The sequence below is a fragment of the Musa acuminata genome, chromosome BXJ1-9 (assembly GCF_036884655.1).
Source record: "Musa acuminata AAA Group cultivar baxijiao chromosome BXJ1-9, Cavendish_Baxijiao_AAA, whole genome shotgun sequence".
Lineage (NCBI taxonomy): Eukaryota > Viridiplantae > Streptophyta > Magnoliopsida > Zingiberales > Musaceae > Musa > Musa acuminata.
The window spans coordinates 44,494,954-44,515,023 of NC_088335.1; the positions used below are offsets into that span (position 1 = coordinate 44,494,954).

Below are 20,070 nucleotides of genomic sequence, written 5' to 3' on the forward strand. Positions count from 1 at the left end.
TATACAAGAATATACTACACAATCTCACATCAAAAAGAGATAAAAATTTAAATTGATTTATAAAGATCAAATATATTATTATTAACTTAAATTTAAATATTTTAAATAAATAACTCATATTTAATAAAATTAACAAATCAATTATCTCATCAGATTAGATTATGAAATATATCTTATGATAATCCCTTCTTCAAGCACATATGTTACATCACCTGCAGGAAACACTATATTGATACATATGATGACACAAATCAAGACATGACGTTTTTTGTGTAAGAACTGCATTGATACGTGTGATGCCATAACTCAAGACACGATATGTTTTGTGGAACAAAACTTACAGATCTTAGCAGTTCTTCATGCTCAAGTGAATAGACAAAAAATACAAACAACAATTGGACTAAGCAGTCCAATGCGAGAATGCAAAGGAGCTCTTATCTACATAGGAAAGAGGCAACATGGATTGCAACTTCAACGGAGAAGCCATCGAGCAACATGGCTTTCAAATAAACTCTACTGGCTGCCTACCCTCCGTCCCCTTCTAAGCCAAACTTACAGATCCTGCCTATCAACAAATGCTGCCAAAGCAGTTACCTTGAACCCCCAATAAAGAATAGGATGCATCAATCCTGCACAAACACAATATCTCTGGACATAAGATCGATTATACCTCCTTAGTGTAACCCAGATTATACCTCACTGGATTTGATCAATCTGAACTTTGCAAGATCACAAAATGATCATCGTCAATAGTCTTCATATGATCACCAGTGCTCTTGCCAATATACCAAGATATTGTAGCTGTGTGCAATTGACAATTCAAAGCAAGGTTAGAATGTTTTAAGAGTTCTCTTGTGGTTAACACCTAAAAGGAAAACACCAATATTTCTTAAATTACTCCAAAACCAAAATTCAAACAGGCTTTTCAGACCAGCTCCAAATAACACAATATATCGTTGGATCTGTTTGCTCTATCAGACCATAAAAAGATAGAAGGAACAGTTCTGTAACAAAATGATGAGATAGGACCTTTGAATTTTGAACTGTTAATGGCACAGAATTCTGCAGCGGCTAGGCTGATTTTATTGAGAGAAGTTCAACTGGATACTCTTTTATGTCAAGGAAGATAATTATAGCTCTAAATAAATCTGTAAAAGAGACCTGGAGACTCCAAATAAACTTTCACAAGACATGCCAAGATAGACTTCTCAAAATGCACATACCAAGATGCTAGGACTTGGGTAATGATCCAAGTCCAATGATAAGATCACCAAGCTAAATGACATGAGAAAAACCTAATCCTAGTCCTTCTAGATATTTGACATGAATCTTACAGAGGTTGCACAATCAAATTGAATTCTCCTAGTGTTGTTCGTACCTGTGGCAGGAGCCATTTCTTGTTCTCTGGTTGTGTGCAACAAGACAGTCCCTGAAATAACTGTTATAAACCCGCACAGTTCAGAAGCAATACTACTATTGTTTTGTCCAGACCAGTCCTGGTAATGCAGTTAAGGGTTTAGGAAGGAGAACTAACAATCACTGTTTTATATGTAGATAGATAAAATGATTGTGTGCATACCTTGAACATTATTGCACTTGCAATTATTGTAAGGCTAGTGAACATAACATAGTATATTGGGGATACGATTGCTGTGTTAAAAGTGTCAAGTGCCTGGAAGAAGAAACACTTAGCTTTTAGCAAATCATAAAAGATGCTATACTTCCTAAAATTTCACTGTAGTAATGTTTGCTTATGGATGTTTAAAGAAAATAGAATGCATGGCAACTAATGGAAACTCAAAAACAGGTCAACTGTCTTCTGTCACAGAACATTACATCCAAGAGTTACCAGGCCTTTGCAAACCTAGACTGCATATATGGTGATGTATTCCCTGATCAAATTGAAAAGTCATGATAACCATAAGCACCACTAGGTCTAGGATATCGATGAAAATTTAACCTCATGTCAGACCCTTACAACTCTAGAACCACTTGAGAGATGCTTAACTTGTAAGTACAGCTGTTTGGAAAGACTTGACTAGAAAAATTAAATTGTAATCCATATAGGCCAAAAGATGTTACCAAAGAATCCAGCAAGATGGAATCATGTTCCTTTCATCTATTCATTGACAAATAAATGTGAAGCATCTTAACAATGTTTTTTTGGCCAACAAGGGCAAAGCATCATTCAAGAAGAACTGTTCATGGTGGTACATAAAGCAATAGAAGTATGTCAAGCCTAACACCTAACAAATCACTAGCTAGATTGAAAACATGCATTCAACTATAACAATTCAAAAAATCTGATGTGATAAAAGGAAAAAAAAACCTTATGCTTCTATTTCATAATGCAAACGAAGAAGAAAAGTAGAAGATATGAACTAAAATTTTGCAAGCACAAGTTTAAAAACAACCAATTTACTTTTGAAAAGAAACAGCTGAAATGAAAACTCTGACATCCACAGGAATGAAACTGCAAGTGTTGGGATATTGTTGAGAAGTTTTATCAATAATTGTGAAAAGTGAATCATGTTAGATGACTAAATGAGATTTCACAAAGGATAAACTGTTTCCAATAAAGCTTATGTTCTACCAACCTTGTTTAGATAATTCATTTGAGAGATGACACAAACAAGTGCAACTGTGACAAACAACCATGTCTGGTAATAAGTAACCTGACTTATTCCCTGAAATGTGAGTTTGATTGCAATTCCAATGGCTTTTATGCTTACAACCTGTAAAGGCCAAACATGGAATTCAGGATATCACAAGTTGACATAATAGATGACAATATCTTCCAGCATATATAGTTCAAATAATGAATTCAAGTATGTGCATTCTTGAGCTTGAAGCATTTTACCGTCAGTGAGCCCATCAGAGAGCAGATGCCCAAGTAAATTAATATATTTGTCTGTCCATAGCGGGGTTCAAAGTGTAAGACAAGCACCAGTACAAAAGACAATGTAGTTGCAGCATAAATTAAAAAACCTGCAGAGAGACAAATGTTAGGAGAAAATATAATATGTTCCCATCAGACTAAAGAAATAACAACTGAAATAGTCAAGGGGTCAGTGGGGACTAATTTCCATTAATACCAGGCTGAGTTGCTAGTTTCCATATTTCTACCACTGAACTTGGAGATTGTTCCCGAGGTGCATGAATCACGATAACAACAGAACCAACTATGCAGGATATGCAACCCAAAATGCCCATTCTCTGTAAGCGTTCCTTCAGCATGAAGTGTGACAAGACAGAACTGCACAGTTTACCAAAGATATCAACATAAGTAATGAAAACATAGCGAACTTAATAGAGCAAAGGAACACATTTATACAGTACCTGACTATTATGCTTAATGCACCAAGAGGGGTCACCAGAGCAGCCGGGGCAAAAACATATGCCACGAAGTTTGCAACTTCACCGATAAGCACTATTTGTCAAGAAATTTCAGACATCAGGAACATTGTTGCTCTAGCAGTATGTACTGTTGAAATTAAGAAACTGTCCAAGAGAATGCCTTGATTGTAGAAAAGTAGCTTACTTGTTATCATTCCAGCCCACCACAATGGTTGTAATAGATATGCATATCCGCCAACTCCTGAAGTTTGAATAAATAAATAAATAAACAAATAAAACTATTTGAAAGCAACTTTAAATATACAGGGGATATATGAATCATTGAAATATGTTAGTAGATTATCCTATTGAAATATCATAATGAGAACTGTGAAACTGAAAGATAAACGTTTAACAAGCTACCAGCCTACCACACGTATAATTATCTTATGTATTATGGAGAATTCAAAATTTTGACATGGAAGATCAACCATGTCTTAGATTCGAAGCAAAAAAGGGAAAGCAAATTACTGCTTCAGACTTATCTCACCCTATACAAAAGTTAATGAGTCAAGGAGGCCAATGTTACAAAAATACAGCAGCAAATGCTGTTTTACTTTTCTGTTTTGCTTATGTATTACTTTAGCATCACCAAGGACTTCCCCATGCATATGGGTAAGCTAGGGAACACAATTCCAAACATAAAAAAGACCTCAGAAATTTAGGAAATAAACAGTATAGTTACTACTCACTAAGCTGTCCTTATAACATTAATAATACAATGATAACACCAAACTCCAAGATAAAGTAGATTTACGAAAAAGGACCCTCGCATAATAAACCCACTCCTATCACCATCCAATTTTTTTTTTTTAAAGGAACTAGTCATCAGATTTGAAGATCTACGTTATGTTTGAACTTTAAGCATAAGGGCTCGGGGATTAACCCTATAGAAATTCTCACATAAACAAAAAGAAATCTAGATAAAGAGTTGATATCTAGATTAAGCATAAGGGCATAGCGAGTAACCCTCTGAATTGATCGAGAATCATTTCTATGGAAGGTCTTCGGCATAACAAAATATATATATTATTCATACTTGTCCGAAAGGAATCACATACCAGCCTCAGATTTTAGAAAGAAGGTTAAGGAGACATAATTACAAAAATTCAGAACTTATTCAGACTTGTACTTAAAGAAGCATATATTACCATCATCCTTTTTAAATTATGTTAAGGTGATGTAGTTGTATCAAATGATAGAAACTACCTTAATTAATGAAAATGTATAGAATACAATAGGTAGCAGCATCAGATTTTATGTGGTAGTTGAAGGAGATGCAATTGTACCCCATTTCCATATTTATCGGTAAAAATATATATTGATTGCTTATAGGCACTAAAACAGGATATCAGGAATTTGGGGCAATCAAAGGAGTCAATAAACAATAATGTTGAGAGGGGATATTCATGAAAATAGATTGTATAGTGCTAGTGCTAGGAACTAGAGAAATTACAACTATCAAGCATGCAGAACCAATCGGTTAGCTCCATCAATGTACCAGAAAGGTGTAAAAGAGTTGCATATATACCCAACTCATTTAACCTGGTTGAAAAAAGAGTATGATCCCATGTCTGAAAGATAAGTGTAGCTAGTAGCTACGCTATGACGATGGACAGAGGAACTTAATTCTTCAAATGTTGTATTAGAGCTTAAGCTAGCTTAAACATTCCATGAAGATCTCATGTTTCAATCATAAGCCTAATGCCAGTTCTTGAGATTTGTTAGATTTGCTTTTAAAGACATTGATCATCTCGTCAAGATCTAACTAGAGAATGGGACTAATATCGCAAAATCCATCGTAATAGCAAAGGAAGGGTCTGTCTTAACAACCGCGTCGAATGTTAAGCAAACTGGTGATCTCTCCCAGAAACATGAACCTATATCTTCTAAAACGTAATCAAGCACCTGAATATCAAATCTTTGACTGCCACTGAACACAAAAAAACCACATCATTCAACAAGATGTACAGTACATCAGTCGAAAGATCCGAAACGCAGGGGAGAAGAGATCTAGGATTTCTCATCTGACCTGCGCGGGTGCCGGATTTCCCGGCGCGCTTGAGCCCCTTCTTCTTCAGTATAAAGCTGGATCCGATGAAGGCGCTCGAGACGACGGCCAAGGCGAAGCCTTTCGTGTTGTCCGAAACCCCCATCTTCGCCAGTCACTTCCAACTCTTATCTCCTCTTCCTGTTCCTTCGGTTCTCTAATCGGCAAGGAAAACCACGGAATTGGAACCAAATAGGAAGCCAAAACCAAACAGGGCTACTGGAGCTGGAATTCTCCCACGCAAACCACCAAATTTGAATGAAAACACGGAGGGAAGGGAAGAGCCGAGGCCGTCGTCTTCCGTGTCTCAAGCTTTTGTTGGGACTCGCTGTTTCGCTGCGACCTCGAGACGGAGCTCGACAGCGACGGGAGGACGGTTTTGGCTTCTCCTTTTCGAAAAGATAGAAATAATTATCTACCCTTCCCGTCATACCCGTTTTCGTGCCCGCCTCCGGTCAGAGAGGATCGTAGGCTGCAGCGAATCCAATCAACTCAAGGTATTTATTTGTGGAAGGAATGTTAGGTAGACTTTAATAGACTTGCTTTCTTGCCCTTCCTATTATCAATTCTGTGTCCGTTTTGTTTTGGAAGGGACAGACGTGAGCGATGACGGATGACACCAACGACGTACTCGACGGGAACACCAGTTAGATAATTTGATAATAATATGGAGCCTTCTGTGGGTCCCATAAATTTCTCCAATAATAGAGCAGGTAGACAGAGCAGGGTGGAGGTAGCGGGTGCGCAGAAAACGGAAACAGGAAAGGCGGGCCCACTGATATTGTAAGGTACTTTAAAATATATAAACATAAATATATGATAAAGGAGAAAATAATATATTTTTATCATCTTTTATGTTTTGAAATATATCAAAAGACTCCTAATTTTCATCAACATCAATCAAATTTTCATACAAATTATTTTATTAAATCTTAGAACTTAGGATAAAATTAATAGTTAAGATTTGTGACGATTTGAATTAACTAAAACTCAGATTACCATGGTTTTGAATTGAGCTATAGTATTTTGGTTCAACAATAATTAACATGGTAATTCTATGGAGAAATATTATATTGAAATATAGACTTATCAAAGTCATTTCTTGTTATTTATTATGATTATGGTGACATGGTAATAATTTTATACATCATCATTATTTATTATTATTCTTTCATAATAAATTAACACAAATTGAGATTAAAACTCCTAGTTCCACTCATATAAAACTAATTCTAGTTCCACTCATACATGACTAAAGTAGAATGTCATATTTTTTATTTTTAATTACTACTATCAATAAAAAATATAACTAAAAATAGATAATCTAAAACTTAAAGCATACTAATTTATTAAATAAAATTTACAAGGCTTCCCTCTATACATAGTGTTTTGACACCTATACCTAATTATAACATCTCACCAAAAAAAAATATAAACATAATATATTCAAAATTTATACAAACAAAATATCCATAGGTCATCATTCCATTGGCATGAGCTTGCACGTGCTCACTTCCCTACTCAATACTTAGATGGGGTACTGGTATCCTTACTCAGTTAATATACATCTTTATAATTTTATTTAGGTGAGCATGCTTCAAATCATGTATATAATATTTTAAAATTCTTGATATAAGATATTTAATGTTTGACACCTCATCCTATGATGATCCTACAATATAGTATATGTACAAAAAAAAAAGATAAAATTATGCATCAAAATAATTTAAACATTTGTATGTATATATAGGAAACATAGTAAATTATTTTTGAACTTCTGTATCCCAAATCATAACATATACATTTATTTTCATATTACAAGTTATCGTAATATATATGTGCATTATCATATTACACATCATAATATATATATGTCTTCTCATACTATACGTCATGATATATACGTGCACTCTCGTATCGCACGTTATAATATATATATGTACACATATCGCTCACGTCATGATATATACATGTACTCACATATTGCACGTCATAATAAATACGTGCACTCTTACACCACATGTCATAGTATCTACATACATCGTGTTGTAATATATTTGGGCACTCCTACACTATATGTCATAGAAGAGACGCATACTCTCGCACCGCACATCATCATATATGCATAAATACATGTTATTTTTATTATAATTCATATAATTTTATACTTATAAAATATATACATTTACATTTAGCTCATGCCAACTCATAACAATCATATTATTCGAAACATACTTTTCAAAATATATTATGAATATAATAATTTATACAATCATTATTTTATAGTGAATTAAACGTATACTTATATAATTGAACTAAAAAATTAAGATGTCAATAAAAAACCATATTCTTTAATGATCGAGTGTGCTAAGGAGCGATATACCCATCATATTAAAAGCATAGGGTCATGAGATATCTTAATTAAGAACCCTACCTCTTAAATTATTACTTTATAATAATTCATAATTTTTTTTTATAAAATTCCTTATAAAATATACTATACTCAGCCAGAAAATTCATTTAGATTTCACCACTAATTTTTTTAATCATTCACTCTATAAATAAATGAATTAGTTAGTATCAATCAAACCATTGTATAATTATATGAAGAAATTTTATTTTACTATTTTAACTGATCAAATGATCTTGAATTGTCATAAAATTTTATAGAAAACTAGAAAACATATAAAACTAAATACACACCAAATTTCAATTTAAATACACACTAGGTTATGATTTTGAATTTTTTTAAAAAATTATAAAAAACTAGGAAACATATAAAACTAAATGACACTTCTAATTAAACTATCAACACCTATTATGCTATATTGAAATTAGGTTGAGACTATCTAAACTTATAAACCTCATATTTTAGTATACAGAGGTGGCATTCACTCAATTTCAAATCTTATAGAAAATATATCAAAAGTACATAGCGTAATTATATTCTTAAAAGGATCAATTTAACTTGAATAAAATCATTTTTTAGAAAATAAGGGATTCTGACTACCTTAGATTAGGACAATCACAACTCTATGCATCGATTTCAAATTAAGATCATACTAAAGGTCTTACAACTATAAGAGAATCATATAAAATATATTCAAAAATTAAATATTAATTTGAAGACTAGGTTACTCGCTAAAAAAATCAGCTTGTAATTTGTAAAACTAAAACCCTAAATATAGCAAAGGAAGAATTAAAATTTTCTTACTTCAATCTTTCTTAGAGCTAGGGTTTCCTAACCTCCAGAAAATGATTGAAAAAAGGGAAAAAGAGTTATGGGAAAGATGATAAGGTCAAAATAAGATAGAGATAATTAAGAGGTTACCTTAACGTATAGGGTTCAATCCCTTTATGTCTCATTTTAATTTTTTTATTTATTTTATGAATATAATTTTAATATTATAGTAACCTCAATTGAGTTTAATTTGGTTTGATAAAGATGATATTTTTAGTCCAAACTCATCCTTCAAACTCACTTATGTATCTCAACATTTACTATAACACTCATCTTTCATTTAATTTTTCATTACTTCATACATACCTTGCTTATGATCTAACTACATAAGCATTGATCATCCTATGCCACTTCATATATACCTAAGTAGCTTATGATCATCCATATACATATTTCTTATGTTAATTATGGTCTAACTTATTCCAGCATTGAGATTCACTTAAAATCGATTAAAATTTTATTGTCATTCTAGTCACTATATGCATATTTATTACCATAACTTAATCTCATATTCAAATCTACTAATATACTTTGGCTTATTGTGTTATACTTAAAGTAAACATTAATGCTTATGTATACTTAATCAATATTTCATAGGACATGGAGAATAATATTTTTTTTAAATATATGTACTTCAATCTTAAAAGCTGAAAACATGAGCATATCATTTATTATATCTATAAAGTATAGATATCACAAATCATATCACTAAGTGGGGGCAATATATACATATTATTTGTACTTCAGTTGGCATGCTAATTATAGTTCAATGTTTGTGAGATTCGGGCACTATACCTAAATTCAAGGTTCAGTGTAAAATAAATTTTTTATTCATTTATATTGAAATAAGTCAAAACTTTCTTAAATTAATCCAAATCTAGTTATATAATAAAGTTGATAATTTAATTTGATAAATTTTGAATTAATTTATATATTGCTCCTTTTTAATTATTATTATTATAATAAATAAACATAAAATATTATAATATTTCTCTAAAAATATATAAAACTAAATTCAAGATGAAATGAAAAATTAAGTGTCGATCATCATTTATTTTAAAATATACCAAAATAATTCTATTTTTCAACAAAAGGACTTAAACACTCAAATAAATTGTTCATAAAATATTATAATATATAATAAAGTTAATAATCAAGGTTTATAAGGAGATATGGAAGATGACAACCAAATTTATGCAATAGGAGTGGTCTCATATTTAGGGACCTCCACCACTTCCATGTCATCCCTAGCATTGATAGGAGCCTAAATAGCTATAGTTAGAATTGCCTCACTTATCAGACTAGGAACTTCTGGACGATCCTCACTAGGTTGTTAACCAACTTGACTTGGTTGATCAAGCTCTAAAGTCCATGCACAACTGGAGAGATTGTTATATGGTACCCATAATCAAATGTGTTGAAGCTTAATCAGGTGATTCACATAGTGAATCTTAAAGAAGCTTTCCACTTGACGATATCCTCCACTTGATACTAGGGCACGAGAGCTTCTTCAGTTTGGAGTCATTGGGTTAGATCCTCCACTTGTGAGTTAGGTCGATATTTGTTGATTGTAACCTAGTAACACTTAATAACATAGTGCCTATCTGATCAGACTTTATTGGAAGGGATCGTTCCACTTCAAGTTGGTGTGGTAGCTCCGAGAGTTCCATTATTGCTAAGGCATTGCCTTGTTCCGACTCCTCCAATTGAGCTCGCAGTTGAGGCACCTCTCTTGTATGCTAATTTACCTTAGCCATTTTATTATAGAGAAAATCCTACTCTCAGAGTAAGATCGTCATCACGGCAAGCCATCACGTTTTACTTTAGCACCACTATCATCAAGCGATGCCCGGTATATAAGAAACTGTCGAGTAACATCAAATTCGAGGTGTCAAGATCTTATTATCACTATATGTTTGTGCGTCTCACTAAGGAGGGACTATGTCTTTAATACAATCTCTTCATCGATGAATGATGTATAACCCCAAATTCTAGTACATCACTTATAGCGAAAGTACCTCGGATGATTGTGCGCTATGAGCCCTTATGTTGATCTAAAGCCCTCCCACGAGCTTGAACCAAAGCTTTTACACATGAATCCATCCCGACATAGTTCATATACTAAGAGCTAGGTGGGGGGCACTTGTTGGTTCAAGAGGGACATAGTTCATATACCACTCTTAATGTTACTACTCTCGAGAGACATCGGGCCTAAGAATCTCATGCCTACTTAAAACCTTCCCTTTAGTTATGGTCGGAGAACTTATTCAGATGAGTCATAAAAGCTTGAAATAATATTCTCTCTTTTTATCATAATGATCAATTGCACGCATGACTCACATAATGACAAGTCTCAAATATAAAACATCATAAATGACGATGTGAGTAAATTTGATCATAAAGTATCCTTTGAAAATAATATAGCTATATTTAGTCATAAAACATCATTTAATGATGACATGATCGAATTTGGCTACGAAGAATCATTTGACAATGATGTGATAGAATTTCATCATGAAACACTATCAAATCTAACCATAAAACATTCATCGATAATAAAATCTAACCATAAATGATCAAATTTAACGATGAAGTGCCCCCAATAATAATACGACGAAATCCATCCCTAAAACATCATTTAATACAATAATCAACTTTTTTCTCATCCTCCTCCCACTTTCCACCTCATATGGATAAAAAAAAAAGGTGGGCTTTCCATTTGTCGATCCATTTCAGGCCCATATCGATGTATCGAGCCCATTACTAGAAAAAAAAAGAAAAATAAAAAAATAAAAAGTATTGGCAAATTACTTCCAGACGTTGACCCTCTCCTAAACTTTGCCACGGGACCACTTGAGCATCTCAACATTTGGTCGAATGCTCGAAACATTCCCACTTCTATAATAATTTGCAGGAAAAGCGAGTATTCTTCCTTCCATTGCAAAGAAGATAAATGAAACCAAAAAGAGTGATGGCTACTGGAACCCACTCATCAGCATATGGTCTCCCTTTCGATGAGTCCTTTCAGTATAACTTATGATTTACAGTCACTCAATTTAAAATCATTGACCTACCGAGACCGCACCCGATCGACACTTGTCGGCACAGATGTCCGATCAAATAATTGTTGGGATGCAACATTTCCGAGGCACAAACCATTTGTTTTGTAAGGATTCTTTCCAGAAATTTTATAGGAGATGAAATCAAGCAGGCGAAGTCTTCTCGTGGAATCCGTGGGACTCATTGCTTATAAATTGCACCTCCTGGTATAAATTCTGTGACCATTACTGCCTATTTTATTGTGTCACCCCACCAGTTGGACATATTCTAAACTATCGGTACTGCTCTTTCGAAGCTATAACCCTTACCGTCCTCACGATTGGCGAGAGTCCGGACCCACAAGCGCGGGCCCCGTGCTTTCACCGTCGTGGGTAGGTCGAGGCGGCGTGGGTGAAGCATTCCTGATTCCAGAGTTTCCATCTCACACACCACTACAGGCGTTGGTGGGCGGAGATCCACCGATTGCTCCAAAAAAGGGGATTCCCACCGTCCTCAGCGGAGGAATCAATTCGCCACTCACGCTCGTTAGGTTTTTATCTCGCGCAACCCCACGCGGCGGATTCCGCCTTCCTCTCCCGGCACCGAAGAGACCACCCGACGAGTTTCTCATCCTCCGTGGCCGTCTCACGTTGTGAGGGAGTAAACGTCGCGCCCGATCCCTTTTTGACCCCTTCTTTATTGAGACGGAACAATGTGGGTTGGGAGGCGACTCCGATTCTACTTGTCTTTTGTGGAAAGGGTTTCGATTGGGTTGTTTGCGTGGCGTGGAGAGGAGAACCCACTCGAGGGACGTAGAAAGGAAGCCTTTTTCCCGTGTCCTCGATGCCGGAGAAAAAGGCGAATCAGAAAGATGGAAGAAAGCGAGGCGATGCCTCTCTTCTTTTTTCTCTCTCTCCATCTCTCTCGGCCCCCCCCCCCCCCCCCCCCCACCCCCCTCAGGTTTCTCCCATACCGAAGAGGGAAGGGAAAGCAAATCCACCTCGGTTTACAAACTCCATGCAATCCTCTGCAGGCGAAGAGAGAGAAAAAAGATAAAAGTGTTATTTTGTAAAATTCATCAGTTCATATATAATGTTTTCATAATGTCCGAATACGAAAAATATTTTCCGATTAGGTGCGTTCATGTAATCGAGTTCGATCTATCTCACCTTATCCCCTATGGATCCCATCAACCTGCAATCACATAAAGAGACAGGTAAGTATTAAAGAACATATAAAAAAGAAAAAAGGGAGGGAGGGAGCGAGTAACTGCGCAGCAGCTAAAATCATGCCGTCTGTCAGTTCATGGCGGAAGCCAGCTCACGCCGTCAAAGGTACCGTGAGAGAGTAGACCGCGTCAGAGACCAGACGACACCACCCCGTACGTCCATCAACTCTCGCTCTCTCTCTCGCACAGCTCTGTGGACACGACTCCCTGACACACCCCGTCACGGGCCGAACGTCACCGTAACGGCGTCCCGCTCCTTCTCGCTTAACCGCCTACGTGCCCCACTCAGGGGTTCGTTCACTCGCTGTTACTAACGGCCGTCAGCTCCGTCACCTGGCGCCACTGTACTGTCACCTCCGCAGACGGCCGGTGTCACCTTACGCATCATTAGATGCAGTCATGCAAGCGACCACTCTCTCGCCTATTTCTGTCTCTCGCGCACACCCCCTCCGTCTCCCTTGGTGCTTTCCTCACTCCCTCCTTTCTTCTGATTCCGTGGCCAGTAACGCAACCCAGCTGATGCCTTATTCCCTTCGGACTCGTATGCTCCCTCCTTTTATCGTCTGCTACGGATAGCAGAAACACAGAGAACAAACCAAAGCAAAGAGAGGGAGGAGAATGAAGGCACACCTGAGCCTACTCGTACTCTTCTCCGTTGCCTTCCTCTTCTTCTTGGCTACTTCAGATGGCGATGCAGATCTCGAAGCTTTGATTAAGCTGAAGGCTGCCCTGGTGGCGCCCGGTAGCTCCGCCCTCGGCAACTGGGACCCCGCATCCGCGGACTACTGCTCCTTCACCGGCGTCGCCTGTGACGAAAACTCCCGCGTCGTCGCGCTCAACTTCACTGGCGTCCAGCTCAACGGCACGCTACCGCCGGAGATCGGCATCCTCAGCGGCCTCGTCAACCTAACTGTGTCCTGCTCCGGCGTCGTTGGCCCTCTCCCGATGGAGCTAGCTGCGCTCCCCTCCCTCCGCCTGCTCAACGTCTCGAACAACAACTTCAGCGGCGCGTTCCCCCACGTCGGACCCGGCGGGTTCCCGACGCTGGAGGTCATCGACGCCTACAACAACAACTTCTCCGGCCGGCTCCCGCTGGGCCTGGCGGCGGCCCCGCGCCTCCGGTACCTCCACCTCGGTGGCAACTATTTCAACGGGACGATCCCGAAGGAATACTCTGACATCAAGAACCTCGAGTACCTCGGTCTCAATGGCAACGCCCTCACCGGCCGAGTCCCCGCCAGCCTCAGCCGGCTCTCCAAGCTGAAGGAGATGTACATCGGGTACTACAATATGTACGTGGGTGGGATACCGCCGGAGTTGGGGATGTTGTCGTCGTTAGTCCGGCTCGACATGGCGGGATGCGGTCTCTCCGGCCCAATTCCGGCGAGCCTCGGCAGCTTGAAGCATCTCGACACACTCTTTCTCCAGATCAACCGGCTCTCTGGCTCCATCCCGCCGGAGCTCGGCGGACTCAGCATGTTGGAATCTCTGGACCTCTCCATCAACGAGCTGACGGGCGAAGTACCAGATCGCTTCGCTGAGCTGAAGGAGCTCAAGCTGTTGAGCCTCTTCCGCAACCACATCCGGGGCGCCATCCCGCCGTTCGTCGCGGAACTCCCGAATCTCGAGGTTCTCGAGCTGTGGGAGAACAACTTCACCATGCAGCTCCCGGAATCGTTGGGTCGGAACGGTCGGCTCCTCAAGCTGGACGTGGCGTCGAATCGGATCACCGGGACGATTCCCCCCGATCTCTGCGCCAGCGGGCGTCTCGAGACACTGGTTCTGATGGAGAACGGCTTCTTCGGTCCGATTCCGGAGAAGCTAGGTGAGTGCAAGTCGCTGACTCGGGTTCGACTCGCGAAGAACTTCTTGAACGGGCCGATCCCCGCCGGGCTCTTCGATCTGCCCTCGAACGACATGCTCGAGCTCAGCGAAAACTTCCTCTCCGGAGATCTACCGCCGGTGATTGCTGGCAATAAGCTCGGCATGCTCGCTCTGTCCAACAACTTGATTACCGGCTCGATCCCACCGGCAATCGGCAGCCTCCCCGCGCTCCAGAATCTTGCTCTCGACTCGAATCAGATCTCCGGTGCGATCCCACCCGAGATCGGCCAGCTGAAGCAGCTGTCCAAGCTCAATCTGAGTGGGAACAGCCTCTCTGGCGACATTCCCGTCGATCTCACCCGCTGCTCTTCGTTAGTCATGATCGATCTCAGCCGGAACAACTTGACAGGCGCGATACCGGTGCGGATCCCGGCGCTGCAGATCCTGAACACCCTCAACCTCTCGAGAAACCAGATTTCCGGCGTGATCCCGCCGGAGATGCAGCGGATGCGGAGCCTCACCATCTTCGATCTCTCATACAACCGCCTCGCCGGCGTTATTCCGGCGCAGGGCCAGTTTCTGGTGTTCAACGAGAGCTGGTTCGTGGGGAACCCGGGACTCTGTGGACCGCCGCTGCATGTCCGCTACCCGTGCGGCGCAGATGGCGGCGGTGACGGGAGCTCCGGCGAGGGACACCCGCGGCAGCGGCGGTGGGACGCGAAGAGGGCGCTACCGCTGGCAGGGCTCGCGGCTGCGGCTGGGGTGCCGCTGGCCGCTGCGGCGGCGAAGGGTTGGAGGCTGTGGAGGGAGAGGAAGGGGCGGTCGAAGGCGTGGAAGATGACAGCGTTCCAGCGGCTGGACTTCACGGTGGAGGACGTGATGGAGTGCCTGAAGGACGACAACGTGATCGGAAAGGGCGGGGCGGGGATCGTGTACCGGGGAAGCATGGCGTGCGGGACGGAGGTGGCAATCAAGCGGCTGGTGGGGCGGGGGGCGGGGGCGGAGCACGATCGCGGGTTCACGGCGGAGGTGACGACCCTGGGGCGGATCCGGCACCGCAACATCGTGCGCCTGCTGGGCTTCGTGTCGAACCGGGAGACGAACCTGCTGCTGTACGAGTACATGCCTGGCGGCAGCCTGGGGGAGATGCTGCACGGGAGCAAGGGGGCGCACCTTGGGTGGGAGGCGAGGTGGCGCATCGCAGCGGAGGCGGCCAGGGGTCTCTGCTACCTCCACCACGACTGCTCCCCGCTCATCCTCCACCGGGATGTCAAGTCCAACAACATCCTCCTCGACTCCAACTTCGAGGCGCACGTCGCCGACTTCGGCCTCGCCAAGTTCCTGCACCATCCCGGCGCCTCTGAGTGCGTCTCCTCCATCGCCGGCTCCTATGGCTACATCGCCCCAGGTAAAATTACCAAACTACCATCATCTAGTAACACGATTTGGTAAATTCTTCCTCTTTTTGTCGTGTTGTTCTCTGTGAGTGGCGATTGGGGTGCGGGTCCCATTGGTTGGATATATGTGAGAGCATGGGTGGCAGAGGTCAACGAGGTAGAAGACAAGTGTGTGCTTGCTGCATGATAGATTTTGGACTTATTATTAAGGGTGGACCAACAGAGTACTTGGAGTTATTACGAGTCAGAGTACGGACTCTATCCATTCTTCCACGGGATTGGATTGATGGTGAGGGGTAATCTTCCCAAGTCTAAATCCACCGAGGGTCGCGAGGCAGAAGCCCTGCGGCTCGGATAACAGCTGGTCTGGCTTAGTTCAATTGTCTTAGTTGGCATAGAGCACGGATACTTACGTTAGAACTAAAACTACTGCTTACAACTTTGGTGATAGAGTACGCATACACGCTGCGTGTGGACGAGAAGAGCGACGTGTACAGCTTCGGCGTGGTGCTCCTGGAGCTGATCACCGGGCGGCGGCCGGTGGGCGGGTTCGGCGACGGCGTCGACATCGTCCGCTGGGTCCGCAAGACGGTTTTGGAGGCGGCCGAAACCACTGATTCCGCGGCCATCCTCTTGATTGCCGACAAGAGGCTGACGTCGACCCCGCTGGACCTGATCACCAACTTGTTCAAGGTGGCGATGCTCTGCGTGGAGGAGCAGAGCACGGCGCGGCCCACCATGAGGGAGGTGGTGCACATGCTCTCCAATCCGAAATCACCACCGCCGCCGCCACCACCCACCGATCTCCTCAGCCTGTGAATCGTCCTCCTCAGGTAGCAGTAAAGCTCACTGTTAATAAGGTACTGCATGGGGTTTTGTTCTGCTGCACATAACTCCCCCTCTTCCTACATGCTACAGAGCTGCAACTTAGGTTGAACTCACACGCTTTCAGCTTATACTACTACTACTACTACTACTAGTACTAATTGTGCTACTTGAAAGTTGACAGACATTAGAATGGTATTATGGAGTCATGTGTATATGAATGATGAATTTAAATTTTGCTATGCATGATAAAACAATTACATGCATATTTATGTGCTGGAAAATGTTAATTCAGGGTTTTGGTAAATGAAAATATTCATATTTCTATTGATGGGTTTTTACATATCCATCCTTGCAGAGTTTGAAAGTAGCATATTTGTTATCACAAAAATTTAACATGGCCTACATGTCCTTCTAAATCCAAAACACTCTAAATCAATGATAACTATCAACATGAATTTATTTAAATAATATATAATAAATTATATAAATTGTCTTTAGTGTTTTTTTTATCATCATAACAAACTTCTAAATCATATTAGTGTACAACAAGTTTTAACTTATGATGACTGTCTTTGACTGTAAAATATGTCTGATTATTAGAAGGGTTAGATTTAATTTAAAGAATGCATGGAATGTTTCATCTATAGATCTTTTATTCAGGAGATGTAAGGTTGGTTGAATATAAGGAGTTAATAGAGAATTAGAAATAAAAAAGTTTTTATTTATGAACATTTAGACATAGTTCTAACTTTAAAAATAAAATGAAAAATCACATAAAATGGTTTGAATATGTTAGAAAAACAACTGTGGTTATATGGTTAGATAAGGAGAGATAGTATTACTAATGTAATGAGAGATAAGAAAGGACTTTAAAAATTTTACTTGAGATTAAAAATGAAGATTTTAATGCTCTTAATTTCAACTAAAAAGATACTTTGTACAATCCTAAATGATAAAGAAAGATTCATCAATCCCAAAGAGTTGTAACATTAGTACTTGTTGTGTGGACTTCTGAAGAACTTCTGGTTTCATTAGGCATAATTGAAACAAAGCTTTGGAGCACCACTTGACAATTGTATTTGGTTTGAAGGGAAAGAATAATCATGTCATCAACATTGGATTTTGGTGTGCAGGGAATCATATGAAAAGAGGGCTGCTATCAAAGAACCCTAAATTAGGTGCAGCATTTGTGGCCACTAGTGGTGGGATCCTTGTTTATATTAGAGATTAAGTAGAAAGCTTATGACATCCACACCCCATTAATCTACCACACCAAATCAGAAGCATCTCTTGAGTTGCTCCCACTTTTCATGATGACAAACATTGCCATATGCAGTTCATGGAAAGGCATCTTTGTGACTCACAGATGTTGAAGCTCAAGGCTACTCCAAAAGTCATCATTTGCATCAAGATGAAGTGTATACAAAAAGCTACTCCAAAAGCCATAATTTGTATCAAGATGTGGAAGACTAATGTTACCATCTTGAAAGCTATCAGGGAAGAATAATTCATGGCTTAGAAATCCAGTGAACAATCCATGTTCTCAAGTCCAGCCAAATCATGTGGGAGTGGATCTCAGCTTTCTCTATCAATCTTGCTAAAACGCTGTAGTAGCATGGCCCAGTTTATAGCACACAATAATAAGACAGCCAACAACTTTTACGAGCCACAGATCATATAGATTGATACTGTAGATTACTAACAGTATGCTAATAGTGTTGTTGTTCAATCTTCATTCACAGGGATTAAATGCCATTTCACAAAAGTTACCATATCATAGATACCAAATTTCAGATCAAAGTTTAAAGTCATGTTTTTATAAAAGATAAATGATGTAAGCAGAGTTTAGGTTGCGTAAACTTATAATGATTCGATAAAAATTTTATCGACTAGACCAATAAACATCTTTAAAATTTAAAATTTATTGGATGAGATTTTGAATCATGAACTTAAGACAAGTAATTTAGATATTCCACAATTGACTAATATTTTGGATGCCTGAAGTAGATGTAGATCACAAGTCTAAAATAAAATTTCTTTTTAAATTAGCCAAGATGTCTAATATGTTGGATTTAAAAAAAGAAATCTTGGAGCTTTCAAGATTTAGACAATAATTCAAAGTGGTCCAAAGATGTTGGAATTCTGAACAACCTCAGAAGCTGTGGTTGTCAGAAATGTTACAGTACAATTAACCTCAATATTGCGACAATAATTCAGTGTGTTAACAGTTTAGCTTGACAGTTTGGTCATCTAGCACTTGCTTAAATGAAGCTAGCTAGATCTAACAAGTAGAAACACTTGGTACATTTTGGGATCATGATGTTGAAGTGTTACTTTAGGCCATAGAACAAATTAATATGATATGAGCCCTACTAACATGCCATGCATGCACAGCATTGATTATTGATGGACTTCTTATAGGAGATAATGATATAATATGAACAGTGGACACAGAAATACTTGAAAAAGAAGATAATTGAGGATAGATAGTTATCTGTGGAGCAGATGTTTGCAGACAACATATGTGAGAGTCATCTTCATCCCACCTAACATGTTGACAAAGTGAGAGTTAGGTGGGCTTGGGAAAAGGACCTTCCAATTTCTTCTGTGTTGCTCTTTCAGTTTGGGACTCTGGAGTTGCTGTCTTGACAGTCATCCTGAATCATCCATGTGAATCATTGCAATGAACTTAGTCACCTGGAGCTTTCATGTCAGCAAAAAAAAATATCACTTTGAGATGATTTACATGTAAGATATTATTGAGATTATCAGTGATAAACAAGTACAAAAATATATATATTATTGAGATTATCTGTGAGTTCTTCCAATGAAAGATCATTGGTCCACTCTCATCCTTGTCTCTAATTTATTAAAGTGTATTATTACTAAGTTGCAATCAGACATAAGCTAAGACAACAACAGATAGATGTCAGCATTGTCTTTCATGAATTCATGATCCAGCTGAACAAAGACACCAGGATTTCTACTGGCTGTGTTGTTTACAATAGTGTTCACTGTGAATCTTTCTTTCTTGTGGTGGTCCATCGAGGATGATCCCATCTATCAT

The 20,070-nt window shown here is 39.6% G+C and overlaps 2 protein-coding genes across 3 annotated transcripts; one reads left to right on the forward strand and one right to left on the reverse strand.

Annotated features, from left to right (window-relative positions):
• Positions 1–367: 367 nt before the first annotated feature.
• Positions 368–5,768, reverse strand: LOC135585092 (probable magnesium transporter NIPA6). 2 transcript variants are annotated; one of them, XM_065083949.1, is made up of 10 exons: positions 5,429–5,768; positions 3,542–3,598; positions 3,340–3,430; positions 3,096–3,256; positions 2,861–2,988; positions 2,598–2,735; positions 1,580–1,672; positions 1,379–1,496; positions 696–801; positions 514–629 (listed from the first exon to the last, which is right to left on the reverse strand). In XM_065083949.1, exons 1-9 carry the CDS (start codon positions 5,550–5,552, stop codon positions 710–712), a joined length of 1,002 nt encoding a protein of 333 aa, XP_064940021.1. In that variant the 5' UTR covers positions 5,553–5,768; the 3' UTR covers positions 514–629; positions 696–709. The 2 variants fall into 2 exon arrangements, with proteins under 2 accessions (XP_064940020.1, XP_064940021.1); XM_065083948.1 differs by having other exon boundaries at positions 368–801.
• A 7,529-nt stretch (positions 5,769–13,297) lies between these two features.
• Positions 13,298–17,331, forward strand: LOC103998829 (leucine-rich repeat receptor-like kinase protein FLORAL ORGAN NUMBER1). Its single transcript, XM_009420425.3, has 2 exons — positions 13,298–16,186; positions 16,627–17,331. The coding sequence occupies exons 1-2, from the start codon at positions 13,573–13,575 to the stop codon at positions 16,992–16,994; spliced, it is 2,982 nt and encodes a 993-aa protein (XP_009418700.2). The 5' UTR covers positions 13,298–13,572; the 3' UTR covers positions 16,995–17,331.
• The last annotated feature ends 2,739 nt before the right edge of the window (positions 17,332–20,070 follow it).

Bases quoted from the DNA above. Each gene is read 5' to 3' on its own strand.
- LOC135585092 (XM_065083948.1), bottom strand. From the start codon at position 5,552: ATGGGGGTTTCGGACAACACGAAAGGCTTCGCCTTGGCCGTCGTCTCG. The intron at 3,599-5,428 runs GTCAGATGAGAA...TTCAAACTTCAG, and splicing joins GAAATCCGGCACCCGCGCAG to GAGTTGGCGGATATGCATAT. The intron at 1,673-2,597 runs GTTGGTAGAACA...TTCTTCTTCCAG, and splicing joins AAATGAATTATCTAAACAAG to GCACTTGACACTTTTAACAC.
- LOC103998829 (XM_009420425.3), top strand. From the start codon at position 13,573: ATGAAGGCACACCTGAGCCTACTCGTACTCTTCTCCGTTGCCTTCCTC. The intron at 16,187-16,626 runs GTAAAATTACCA...CTTTGGTGATAG, and splicing joins CTATGGCTACATCGCCCCAG to AGTACGCATACACGCTGCGT.